Source organism: Dicentrarchus labrax, unplaced genomic scaffold (genome assembly GCF_905237075.1).
Source record: "Dicentrarchus labrax unplaced genomic scaffold, dlabrax2021, whole genome shotgun sequence".
Lineage (NCBI taxonomy): Eukaryota > Metazoa > Chordata > Actinopteri > Moronidae > Dicentrarchus > Dicentrarchus labrax.
Genome location: NW_026136710.1, coordinates 7,006,791 through 7,020,548, shown reverse-complemented (window position 1 = coordinate 7,020,548; position 13,758 = coordinate 7,006,791). Strand labels below are relative to the sequence as shown.

At 41.7% G+C, this 13,758-nt stretch overlaps 1 protein-coding gene across 26 annotated transcripts in view; it reads right to left on the bottom strand.

Annotated features, from left to right (window-relative positions):
• The window catches only part of ntng2b (netrin g2b), a 64,626-nt gene extending 52,492 nt beyond the window's left edge, over nt 1–12,134 (bottom strand). For all 26 annotated transcript variants that reach the window (XM_051413002.1, XM_051413001.1, XM_051413003.1 and 23 more), the window contains exons 1-2: nt 11,733–12,134; nt 9,674–10,426 (exon numbers count right to left, since the gene is read on the bottom strand). In XM_051413002.1, the coding sequence (XP_051268962.1) occupies nt 9,674–9,892 (219 nt within the window). In that variant the 5' untranslated portion in view covers nt 9,893–10,426; nt 11,733–12,134. The remainder of the gene's footprint in view (nt 1–9,673; nt 10,427–11,732) is intronic.
• Nucleotides 12,135–13,758: the final 1,624 nt, after the last annotated feature.

The window sequence follows — 13,758 nt, the reverse complement described above, 5'->3', positions numbered from 1 at the left end:
AAAAAAGCAGATTTATTTCAGTGATTATTTTGGGATTATATTTAGATATTTGAATAATAAATGACAAAGAACACATGACAAACAGTAGTAAGAGGCGAAGTAGTCCAAGTAAAAACTCAAATCTAAGCCCCGTTGACATGTGACAAATGAATAAAAGCAGCAAATCATGCTGTCAGTTTGGTATGTCTCTGACATTGCAGAGCACTGGCCCCTTATTTATCAAACTTTTTAAGAATTACACTCAAGTAAGCTCAAAAAAGTCAATTTACAAATAAAAAGTTATTGTCTGCAAGTGAATAATAAGACAAACAAGACAGTGACTTACTCCTACTTACACCAGAGAGTTTAAAAGCAGCTTTCAAGTGATCACATGTATGCTCAAAGCATAAACAGCCATTTATTGACAATTTACTTTATCAATACCTGGATGTGATCTTGTGATTTTGTTTATGTAAAATCCTGTTTGTGTAAGATATAAACAGGGATTAATAAATATAGATTAAATAATGGAAACAAAATAAATTCAGTGTGCCACATTGAGGAATACAGCCAGTTAAAATCAAACACTAATATTAGGCTAAAACCATTCTAAATTACACATATTGCTTCATTTAACATATTATTTACCATGACTAATGTCTGCCTAATGCAGCCGTCTAGGATCTGTCTTATCCACTTTGAGCTCTCTGAAAGTGCTAAGAAGTTTGATAAATAGCCTTTATTCTAAAAGTTCATCAAGTCACTTTTATCTTTCTTTAAATCCCAAATTGCATATTTAGCAGTTTGATAAATTGAAGCCCTGATATTAATACACTTGATTGATGTATCTTTTTCTTGAAAATGTCTAGAGACTATTGTACTGTTCTAAAACCATGTCATTAAATTCAAGTAAGAATTAGAAAAAGACATGTTTTAATGGGTGTTGATAAAAACTGTGGAAACACAGAATAAAATATTTTATGCAGATTTTCTTACTCTGGTTAGAGTGATGCATAAAATTAACTTGCCAAAATCACAGCCCACTAACACTGTAAAAATTCATATAAGAATGTAGTGGGATCAACTAATCTATTCTCATTAACTCAGTGTAAATATACAAGTTTTTTTTATTTAATAAACGTTTACTGTTAATAAAATTAAAATTTCTAGTTTTTATTTTCAGACCACTTAAGAACTTCTAAACAAGTTTTTCTAACTTTTGATGATGAGTTGAATGAATGTACCGTACAGAGTTCAAACAACTTATTACATTTAACTTCTTAAGAAACATGATCAGCATATTAGCAGACTTCCCAGCATGCTTTGTTTAAAGCTCTCTTGACACTATAATTTTTTATAGAAAACATAAAGGAAACTTACTGTGTGCCTCTAATACAATTTGAGAAAAGTCATGTTAGTCATTTGTCATTAGTCATTTGTCATTAGTCATAAGTCATTTGTTTTCACAATAATGAAAACATTGTGAACCATAATACTGAAACAAAGTAGCTCCAACATCAGCAGCTGCAAATCAAATTTGTTTGTAATGTTCATCAGTGTGACCTAACAGTTGTCAGTTCAACTTAATATCTTAAACATATTGGACGTGTTTTTTCAATAAACACAACTAAAAGAAAAGACTTTAAACTAAATGTTGAACCTGCGTTCAGTTATTTTACATTTGTAAGGCAGTGCTGCACTTCATTTTTTAAGTTGAACCAGCTCAAAGTGATTTACAGTATAGACATTTATCAAATTATAGTTACTGTATAACTAACATACTGAGCTTACATTGAGAACATGAATCACACAGATTGATGGAACACGAACGTAATGCCGCAACTGCTTTAAGTTTACCACGGCAGAATTAGAGTGCATGATGACTTCTAAGTGATATCCCCCTCAAAATCTGTCTTTCAAGTATCAAACACTCACCCCCTGTAGACTTTAAAGTTGGCTGGAAAATCTTTGTAGTTTCATCCTTGATGAAAAATGGCGGCTGTAGTCAGCAGGAGGCTTTAAGAAGCGCAAACCAACGCACACGCCTGCTAACGAGTTTAATAGAGGATTGAGATGCAAGTTGTGTATTTAGCTATATTTTGCGTGGAGATGAGTGTTTGTAACATACTGAGAAAACAGATGGAAAGTGGAGAAGTTTTTTATGGATGTTTTAATACTTTTCCATTGTAGTCCATTGAAAATGACATGAATTCAAGCTGACCAAACTCTCTACAGCCCCTGTTCAAAACCTACAAATGCTGATTGTTCAATACTCAAAAAATTCACTTTAAACAGCAGTTTCTTCTTTATGATGTAAGCTCTAACGTGAAAGCAATACTGCATAATATCGATGTACTGTGCAAGCACAGATCATGTGTCACCGCTTCTTTTCAGACGTTCATTTTTTCACTTCCCTTGCCAAGAAGCTGCATCTACCGACAGTTCTGCCTTTTGAATAAAGTCATTGGACTGTACCAAGGGAAAGTGAGCAGTCAGTCAAATCCACTCTAGTGGTCTAATAACAAAAGCAAAAGTTACAATCCCGCGAGGCTGAGATTATAAATCATCTGATTTATGGTGACAACGCAGAGTGGGAAAACTCCAAACATAAGCAAACGCTGAGCCGGTGCTGAGGGAAGCTGTACGGCCCAGAAGACACTATACAGGATCATAATGCATGTGAAGAAACAGCAGTGGAACTACAGTATCTGTATACCAAAAAAAAACTGCTGATAATCTATCTCTCTCTCTCTCTCCTCACTGGAACGACATAGTTGCATTGTTCTCTATCTGATAACCCAATTATCTCCCTTGCACTGACTCAGATAGAGATCACTGTCAGCGCAAACACACTTAGGATGATAATCTACAATGCTCATAAACAACTGCAACCGGAAAGGTAATTGGAATTAGATGAAGGGGGTTATGGTGAAAGTCAGTAGCTACTTTAGAAAGCTACTCTGTACTGTAGTGGCCCTGCTGCTTTTATAGCCCTCCATTAGAGCATCTCCTGACCTTAGTGCAGACACACGTTTACACACACGGGACTGGATTAGTAGGCTGTTGTTCTGGGGATGACCCTCGACCTACAAATCCTATTGAAAATGATCACACTGTCACACTGTCCCAGATACAGCGCATACAACTCCATATAGTCCAGCTTCTGAAGTGTGTTTGTGACAGGGTGTATTTGTCTGTGAGAAAGCAAGTGTTTGTGTGCAGGCGAATTCACAAACTAGACATGAAGCAAGGATCAATACAATATATATATATATATATAATTTTTTTGTACATCTTGTTGTTGTCTCTTTGCTGGATTTGAGTGTCAGGTCAAAGAGCTGCACATTGCTGTTCATCAGTCTGCTCTGACTTTTCCGAGACCATTAGGATTAGCTAGAGTAGAGGTGATATGTGCTGTAATATAGCCTGAAAGAATTTTTATCCTCCATGAGAGACTTTCGCGCGAGGTTATGTTTAAGCCCTTTGTGCGCCATGTCCTCCTTATCCCACTCTGCCTCCCGCCACTACTCTGCCCCAGTATACATCTATGCCAGGATATACACACACCCACAAACGCCCGCAAACACACACACGCATACACACACAGATCCCGGCCAACTGCTGCGGCAGGTGGCCCGCACTGCTAAGCCCCTCCAGCAATTATCCTCGCTGGGATCCTGTCTCCACGACAACAGCCGCCATGATGCCCCTGCCGATGAGTGACTTCCTTGTTTTCATTTGCAAGATAACAATGTGATTCTAAACACTCATTAACAACTCCTCAAGTGCTGAAGTTTGCCTCATGCTCCAAATACAAGGACTAATTGTGAAATCATTGTGCAACAAAAAAAAAAGAGTTTAGTCTAGTTCTCTAGAAAATTGTTTAAAAGTGAGTGTTTGAACACAACAGCAGTAACAACTGTAACAATTACTGGTTGCCTATTAAAATAGCAAGCTGCCATTATGCATGCACACAGAAATAAAGCATGAAGAAAACCATGCTCTGCATGTCCTTCCCCCTCTCTTCCCTCACTTTTATGACCATCTCTGTCCCCTTCAAAATATTTTCTTGTCACCGCCTTGCCCTCTCGCTCCTCTTTATTTCTTCCTCCACTTATAGAAGTTTCTAAGTTATATTGCTAGCAAGGGGAATAAAGGTAGGGACACACTCAGAGAACACAATTTATTTTGTTTTGGAGAAACATCAAATGAAATGACCCTCCCATTAAAAAGGCCACAGAGGGGAAAAGAAAGGGATATTGCTTTTTCACTTATAACATTAATCTTTTATTTTGTGGAAGATTTTTCCATCATACTGGAGATTCCTGTTACCTTGAGTGAAGATGACGTGTGTGTGTGTGTGTGTGTGTGTGTGTGTGTGTGTGTGTGTGTGTGTGTGTGTGTGTGTGTGTGTGTGTGTGTGTTGCCCGAAAAATGTGCACATACATGAGTGTGTACGTGTTTAAGTGAAATCACCACCCTGCCTCTTACTTTTACCTGAAACAGTGATTATTCTCTCGATGTGAAATTTCTCAAGTACCAAACAGCAGTCGGCAAGTGTAAATGTGTCTTAGCTGTGTGTGTTTGCGTGGGTGAGTGTTGTTTATGTCTGTGTGTGTGCGTGCACGCAAAAGTAAATGTTTACTGTAGGCATGTGTGATTGTGCTGGAGGAGGAGAAAAGAAGGACAGAGCAAGAGACACCATGCTGCTCCAAAGCAGCAGCAAGGCTCGTCCCGCTCAGATCACCACAGTCGGACCAGGACGAGTTATATTGGGAACTCTTAGAATTCAGTACTTCAATACTTACAGCAGATACAGTGCACTGAAAGAACAGAATATGAGTAGAGAAGAGTTTTCTTGAAGTGCACTGATGAGGTGAATTCAGGTAAAAGCTATTATCTTTATTGATGCCCATTATTAAATCTAAACCAATCACAAAGGAGGAGATGTAGCTAAAGAGAAGCAGACGAGCTGGAAAAGAATTTAAAACTTTGAGACAACTGAGATGTGGATTGTGCAACGGAGATTTTTATATCATTTTGTACTTTCTGCATTTCTTAAAGTAGTAGCATTGCCCTCCTATAACATAGTCAGCCTCTTGACAGTTTCAAAAAAAGGATCGAGATCGATGCAGCAAAACCATATATGTTGCCTACATTACCCACAATGCAACTAGTCTGCCAACAATTCAATTGAAGAGTTGTGTGTGTTATGCTAGTAGCGGCTAATGTAGTCTCAAGCCGCGACCCTCAGGCAGAGATGACAAGCGGGTTACGGTCGGTCTGTTAACACTCCTGGATTTCTTTCAGTTGCCGACTGTCACTTGAGGCCATTTGTAAGACCTTATGCATATCCCTCTGGAGACTTTATACATAGTTTTTCACAAATGCAGTAGTACTCCCCAACATCTGTAAACAGACTTCGATGTGCAAAACCAATTAATTGAGGTGTTACAGATGTTAATGGGAAATTATAGAATTTGTGAGCCTGGGTGTTATCCTGTTTTTCTCCATTGGTTATGATAACATTTCACCCATCACCTCTGTACAGATGGTTAGGAAGAACAATGTTAATTGGGGAAATGAGTGTGTCTGCAGATTTTTCAGAAAGTTTCATATCATCAGAAATCTAACACGTGTATTTGAGTCTAAACCCAAAGCATCCCCTAATACATCCTTGCATTATTTCAGAATTTCTGTTGATTTTAGGGTTTTTGCAGGGCTGTAGGACACTGGATGGCTGTAGGTCGTTGCCCCCAATTAAGATTGTTGTTGTTACAGTCCACATTTCAATAATGCATTTGCCATCTCCTCCCGAAAATATTCCAATTTTCAAAACAACTCAAATAATCTCAAAAACTAGTCTATGGGCATTTCCTGGGGACTTCTTTTTGTCTGTATTTTCAAGATGGATTCTGTTGCATTGACGTTTTGTTGGACAGTGAAGAGGCTCACGCTCCTTGTCCTTGTCTGTATTTACCAAATCTCTACAGCCGAGGTGGGAAGTAAACATGTTTAGGGACACAAATATGATAATAACAACCAAGTTGTACAAATTTCACACAGCCTCTGTAGTTTTTATACATATGGTGTCTCGTCTCCAAACAGCCGTCAGTCCTGAAATCCTGCTCGGGGAGACGAGGCGGCTTGCTAAGTCCACCTCGGGCTGTCTAAGCCCCTGCGGCCAATCCTTCTTAGTATCACCTCAGTGAGAGATAAATCTCACTTATAACTATCCCCTCGCTCTGCCAACACATCTAAACACACTCTGATCACTTTCAACTGTGTCCTAATGGGGAAGCAAGCCATGCCATTACATCACTACACCCTCCCCCACCTCTCTTGTTCATACAGCCACTCTTGCTGTCGCTCTCTCTAGCTGTCTGTTTCTTTCTCTCTGTTCCAGTTCGTTAATTATGCCCCGCACTGTCAGGCCTGCTCATGCTAAGCCCAAATTCACCTCCAAGGGTGTATTATTAGTACACTGGCCACCTGGGCTAGCTTTTACCCCAGGGAGATGCATCAGGGATGGCCCACTGCTGGTTGTGGGTGGCCCTTTTGCATGGCCTTGATGGCCCACTGCTGGGCAGGGCAGGCCAGCCGGGCCTGGCAGGGCTACACTGGGCAGGGGGTATGAAGTATGGCCATAGGCCCAGTCTGGGAAGCACTGATCCACGCTACCAGCTGCCATCTTCCTCCCCTTCCTGCATGCACCCCTTCCGCTGCTGCGCGGCTTCTCTCTCTTCTCATGTCTATTTTTAGAGCTGGCTGATTTCTACCTTCTAAAACGGGCAAATGTGTTGTGGAACAGGAAGGTGTGGTTTTTTTTTTTGTGGGTTTTTTTTGTCTTTCTTAGACATACTACCGTGCACTGTCAGCCAACTCGTGCACATGTTTCACACACCCCTGCTGGTCCCCGTTAACGTCACCGCACTCTGTACTGTACATTCCTGCACACATCCCATTTGCATTCGGCTGCTCTCTGTTCTCCGCCCCAAGAGAGATGGTTGATTGAAGGTTTCGGTTCAAAACCAAAAAACTAAATAACAAACAACAGCACAGCGAGACCTTTTTGAATGCAGCATTTTTATATCGACACTGTGAGTACTACTGTGGAACTGTGGTCTGATTTCATCTTTCTGCTTAGCTAAGCTTGGATCTTCCTCACCTCTCCCTCATCATTAGCTATCCCCCACTGCAACACACTGCCTCACCCCCCTCAAACCTCCTTACTCCATCATCCTCAACTGCAAGCTAAGACTCCATACTAGCTATCATACGGAGAAACTACAAAGAAACTACTGAAGATCCTAACACAGCATTAGTGACAGTAGCATCTTTGTCAAAGTGCTGGAAGCCCGTCATGTTGAAAGAAGCCAACATGCTGGCCTGTTTGGCTGAGGAAAAAGGATGCTGCATTCCCAGAAAACAAGAGAGATAAATAGATTGGAAAAAATGCATCCCTGTGGAGATGGTGGGACCAAAAACTACTGTAAACCAATGCAAGCAGGAAAAGCTACAGTATGCCTCAACATCAACCCCCCCACAAAAAGTGAATTCTACCATAGTTTTTAGGAACACACTGTAGCACTCATAGGGAGAGAGAAGGGGGAAAAAATATATTTTGCATCTTCCGCAGTATGTCTCAAGTCTTATTAAGGATGAGCAGCTCTGCGCACTGGGTGATGCAGTCTCTCTCTTTTTTTTTCAGTGCCCTGACTTTCTCTTGACTTGTGGGATTGCTGAATGAGTGAATGTAAATGTACACCAATTAGATAAGAAACTGGATTTTCTGTAAAGCTGCCAAATCTGGGGGCAAGAGGAAGAGGGAAAAAATGCTGCTTGCCTGAAAATAAATGATCTGTATACCAATAACCCTCAACTAATACTCCGTTGGCGGGTCCAAAAGATAGACGGTGAAGATTGTAATGGCCTTGATTCCTTGCTGAAGCGTGTACAGATGGATTCAAACTCTGTTAGGAGTAGGACATGTGTAGGTGCTCAGTGATTCTTAACCCCAAATGAGATTTACATTTAAATAAATGCAAAATATGGATTATTACATGCTGGATAAGCTCTTTTTTTTTTTACAAAGGACCCTAAATTAGTAAAATAATTATCTAGTTACAGTATTAAACCAACTCTGCTCTCTCATTATGTAGGAATTTGAGTCTGACATCCCTCACTTCTAAAGTAAACTTTCATCTCGCAGCTTCTTCAGTCTCTAAATCCCCCAGCTAGTGCACTAGGGGGCCTGGTACAATCCCCACAGCCACAGATGACCTGAGAAGAACCAGAACTTTCCACTATAAAGACCCTGTCCGATGTAAAAGTGCTGACTAAGACGAGGCTCCTTCCTGTCCCGCCCTCTACCCCTCTCTCATCAGCCTAGCAGCACACTCTGGATCCATGGGATGGAGCAACGCTAGCTAACCCTTGTAAGGAAGCCCATTAAGGAGCCCATCAATATTTCATCATTGCTCACTCAGAAACATAGTTATAGAAGTTTCCAGGCCAGGACCATTAGGGGGCAGACGTCAATACGTTATGGCAGTGAGCATCTCTCTTCACTTCCCTCCCCCCTCTCCCTTGCCTCTGTCCGTCTCCCATCTCAATAGAAGTCATCGGAGAGGCTTTCTCAAGACGACAGTGGTTTCCGCTACTTCTACAAATCATTAACCATTAGGTATCCAAGGAGCACAATATCCTTTCCTGCTCCTGTTAAATGATCCCAAGTACTGTTATTAGTATCAGTGAGAGGAAGAGAGGGAGACTTGGGTGGAGGGTGGTTTGTAAAAATCTGTCTTAAGGTAACAAATCTCCACTCACACAGAACACAAACACCTAATTAACGACATGACATGATTGTATAATGTGATGTAGACACTCTCTCTAGAAACACTTTTTGTGAGACTTTGACTCATGGCTGTTGAGACAGGTCTGGCACCTTCAATGCTGGCCAACTCAATGAGTGGACACTCAATGGCAGTGGGGCAATCATCAAGAGGACGAACTTGCTGTCTCTCTCATACACACATACACACACACACACACAGGGAGTCAAATGTTATGAGTCAAATATAAAACTTCCACTGAAGAGGCAGGGGCAAGCTTAATTGCAGTCTTCTTAGGATTACAATGATTTTATAACCCTTATTTCAAATTATTACACTTACATTAGCCGGGATGGGAACTAGCCTGCAGGCTAAAGTGTGTTAAATATTGCTGTAGCAGACATTTTAACGAGTTTTCCTCCAGCTCACCCTTCAGTGTCCTTGGAACTAAAAAGGTCCCGCTATATGCATTTTACCAGGGGAAATGTGAAGTCCTCTGGAAGCCCAAATCAAACCGGATCCCTGGCTGCCAAGTCCATACTAATGTAAACAACACCTCCGGACCTCTCTGAGGGAGGTCGAGCAACGCCAAGTCATTGCACTTGTGTCATCCCTTTTAGATCCCTAAAGCTTTTATAGTGTGAATCCTGTTCTGACTTTAATTAGACCTTTTTTTTGTGTGTCATTACTTTTCACTGTTATCACTATTCAGCTTAACTGCATGACCCTGGGATCTGTTGCAAAAATGTTTTCAACTTTTTGCACTTAGAATTGAGTATTTTCAGTATATTTCTATTGTGGATCACTCTATATATCTTTAAGTTGTTAATACAGATATAAAAGTCCCGACATTGACTCACCAGAGTGCAGAACCTCTCGGGTGGGTTCCCACATGTGATTCCGGGCGGATCCACTTTGATCCGCATGTAGTCTTTCATGGACGCGGTTTTCGGCTGACACGCGTAATGCTCCCACACCGAGCCCTCATCCGTGCTCACCAGGGACTTGCACAGTTCGTACTGGCCCAGGGTGAAGGCCAAGCAGTGCAGCAGCAGCAGAAACACGGCCTGGAGGAGCATGGCAGGCTGGGGGGGTGTTTGGAGCGGGGTCCGGCGCAGGGTGAGGGGGCCACGGAGCTCAGAGGAGAGGTGAAGCGCATGGAGCGGTGATCATAAGGAAATAGTGCACATCCCTACCACCGTACTGCTGTACTGTGAATGGAGAGGTGCCGGTAAATTGACACAACTCGCCTCCAGGCTTATGAATGACAGGAGAACACTGTATCGGCTACTTTCGCTCAGTGTCTCTTCACAAATATTGACGGCCCCCAGAGAGCCGAGAGAGGGACGCTTTCTTGTTTTGACGGCTGACTTCCTGAGGAAGATGGGCGGTGGGTGGAAAGGCGGATAATGTGACAGAGATTAATCTCGACATACACTTTAACCATAGTGTTGCTGTGAGTTGGGTGGGAGATATTAACGCGGATTCATGTCTCAGAGAGCGGTGTCCTGCGGGGAAACCGTGGAGCTGGTCGGGGAGGATGATGGAGAAGCTGTTGCGTCTTCAGGTATATCCATTGGACGTTGTGCACTGTCCGAGCTCCTCTGATTGTCCTGGGGCGAAATAAGGACAAATGCGAGAGAAGGGAGTTAGTGTGAGGAGTAATGTACCCTCACCAATCCATCACATCCTTAATCTCACTGTAAATACAACATCAACTTGAGATGAAATGTATTCCTGCATAGTGTTTTCTCTTTTGCATGAATAAAAGTTTATTATCAGTCTCTGAAATATACATGTGGATGGGTGGATTGCGTTCTTACTTTGTAGCATAATTAACTCCTTAATTATGCTGTAGTAATTGGCAGTAATTTAGCTTGGAAAGGGAAAAAAACATCTCATTCGTCTTCAGACTATGAGAACTTTTTAAGTGAATGTGTGGCACAGCAAGTTGGTTATAAGGCGGGCAAGTTTAGTTGAACCCGCCTCTAATCTGCGTTGCATTCGGCTACATATTAAATATGAATAGTTTGCACATTAAAACGCACTAAGAGGCGCCGCATTGTGTGGATAACCTTGTGCGTAAAAACACGTGCTGCTGCCGGGTGCAGCCTGTGCGTGCAAGAGTTGTAATTGCACCTATTACTCTGGAGATTGAGAGTAGGCTACAGATGTTTTAAATATTGCATTGCGTAATGTCAATGCGAAAGAGACATTTAATAGCCTGTATCTTCTTAAAATATGCGATAATGCACAAAAAGGAGAGATAATTATACTCACAAATGAACTTGTTTTTAAGATTCTGCTGGAATCATGTGTCATTTTCTGGGAGTTTAAGAATTAGGGCCTTTTATATTATTCTGTCACGCTGTCATTAATTTAATAATAAACTTTAAGCAATAGAAACTGCACTGGGAGTAGTTGTTGCCGGATTTATTCACTTCATTTAACTATAATTCGATTTTAAAACTGAATACATGAATACATGAATAAATATGGTTGACATTTTTTGCAGTGTGCCCTCACTGATCATAATCCGACTGTCATCCCACACTGACAGAAGCCTGGTCCTCGTACAACCTATCCCACACAACCCTGTGGACTTGAGTTGGCAAGTGAAGTCGCCAAAGCTATTTCCCGGCACTGACAGTCTTTGTAGGGGTGTGTCAGTAGTAGTGCATCCCACCGCGGAGCATCGCTCACACTATATAGATATTGCATACTCACACATGAATTGCATTGGTTTCGTTTGTCTAAATTGGTGTAAATTAAGCCGAAAGTCCTCTCACCCCCTGTCTGATTATCCTGGAGTGGTCCGGTTTTATTCTGGGAAACTCAGAGCAGCTTCTCGGTGCAGACTTCAAAGAGCTAAATAGCCAAAAAAATGCATTGCGTTGCGAGATTATGTCAGATACTTACTTCTAAAAATGCATCCGTGAGACAGGTCAGCACTTTGTGTGGCGTCGGAGTACGTGCACGTCTCCCTCTTTAGGCAAAAAGAAAAAGATCCCCCCGACCATCCACTGTACTCAGTCCCCGCCGCGGTCCTCACTGTACTCCGGTTATCTGCCTGCCCGGCTCGCTGTTTGTTTTTGCCGGATACTTTTTTTTTTTTTATCACACCGTGGATCTCTGCGCACGGTAGATCGGTGTCCTAGATCTAGAAACGGCTGGGGAAAGAGGACTGAAATCCAGCGTCAAGGAGTATCAAAAGTATAAAATATTGACTTTGAGGAAAGGCTTGTGCCCGCCCTTCATCCCCCCTCTACTCCTCCTCTTCCTACTTTACAAGCTCGGGTTTACCCGGGATGCTCAAGGGCAGAAAAGAAAGAGAGGAAAAAAAAAAAGGCTTTATGGAAAATATCACCCTCCCTCCTTCTCCTCCTCCCTCCCTCTCTCTCTCTCTCGCTCTCTCTCTTACTCTGTCTCTCTCTCACTCTCTCTCCCTCTCTCCCTCCCTCTCTCAGTTAATGCCCAGGCTAAATCCTTTTACCATCACTTTCAATCACTATCTGAGCTTTTATCTGCTCCAGCCCTGCTGTCTGAACCGGGGCGGTGCAACTTCCCCTCTCCGCTCCTGTTCCAAACTGTTCCCCATCAGGTCCGGTCTGCACCCTGCTTAAAGGACCAGCGGGGGAACACGGAGAAACGGGGACTCTGTATTGCTTTACTCTCGCCCTTAATCATTCCACTGTTTACTTGGAGGGTGAACTCACAGTTGTCCCTGCATCAATAAAAAATATATTTCTCTTACTGACTTATAGTTGTAGATGCAGCGAATGGTGACCATATCCTACTTTATTGTATAATTTATCTGCTATAATGCTGTTGTTTGGCATTCCCCTATAATATTGTTTTTAGATATTAACTGCAGTATATGCAATATTAATGATCTATAGAATTATTGCACAGGATTATCTGTGGATCTGAGTGTATTATTCAAACTGTAAATAAATGCATCCATCCTGCAGCAGAGTGGTGTGCTGTCCATGGTGCTGATGTGGAGCAGGGCCTTTTAACTTTCCCTTCACAGAACGCCACTTAACTCACATTGATCATTTTGTGAGTTTCAGCTGATTTTGTTGTTGTGGTTGTTGTTGTTGTTGTTGTTAAGATTTCCATGGTTTGGTAGTCCACGAAGTTGCAAAACATTGCCTGTTTTGGGGTAATTCAGTGGTGCATAAGATAACCAACAGGATAGGAAAGCAGAAAAAACTTCTTATGCTACACCGTGTTTATGTTTGTTTATATGTGCTCTTTTAAAGGGACACTTTACTGATTTTACACATGAAGTTCAGTTTACTCACCAGGAGTATTTGGACTGTAAAATGACAGTTTAGACACAGAAACTCTTGACTTGCAGTGTGGGGTTTGAACAAAGCACAAAGGGAGTCTAACGAAAAACACTGTTGAATTGCATTATGGGAAATGTACATTCCTGCAGTGTTGGAGATTGACCTACACTACAGGCCACGGCTGCTTTGATTTTTTCAAGACTAATTTAACACCTCATGAAGTTTGTGAACCTCTTGTTTTTGGTGACCTCCAGTGGTTTAGTTTCTCACCTTGCTGTAATTGCTGTAGTGATGTTGAAGTGTACTCCGGGATGTGTCAGTACACCGTGACATCACTGCTGGGTGTGGTCAGAGGTGAAAGAGGCTTGAAGCTAAGTCAAGAGTGATTTTCTCTTTAATCTGTCTCTTGTGAGTACCCCAACTTTATGGAAGTACAATGCTATATTGCTGAAATATCTATTTTTTTTAACCTATGAATTACTGGATGGACCTCTTTAGGCCTCCTAAAAATGATTCAAATAAAGCAAACAAAAATCAATTACTCTCCAGTTGACGTGGTCACAACCCATAGACAAGATGTACCCACTCTCTATTGAAGAGAAACAAATCTCAATTAAGCCCTGCATGCACAGCTAGTTGTAGCAGTCAGG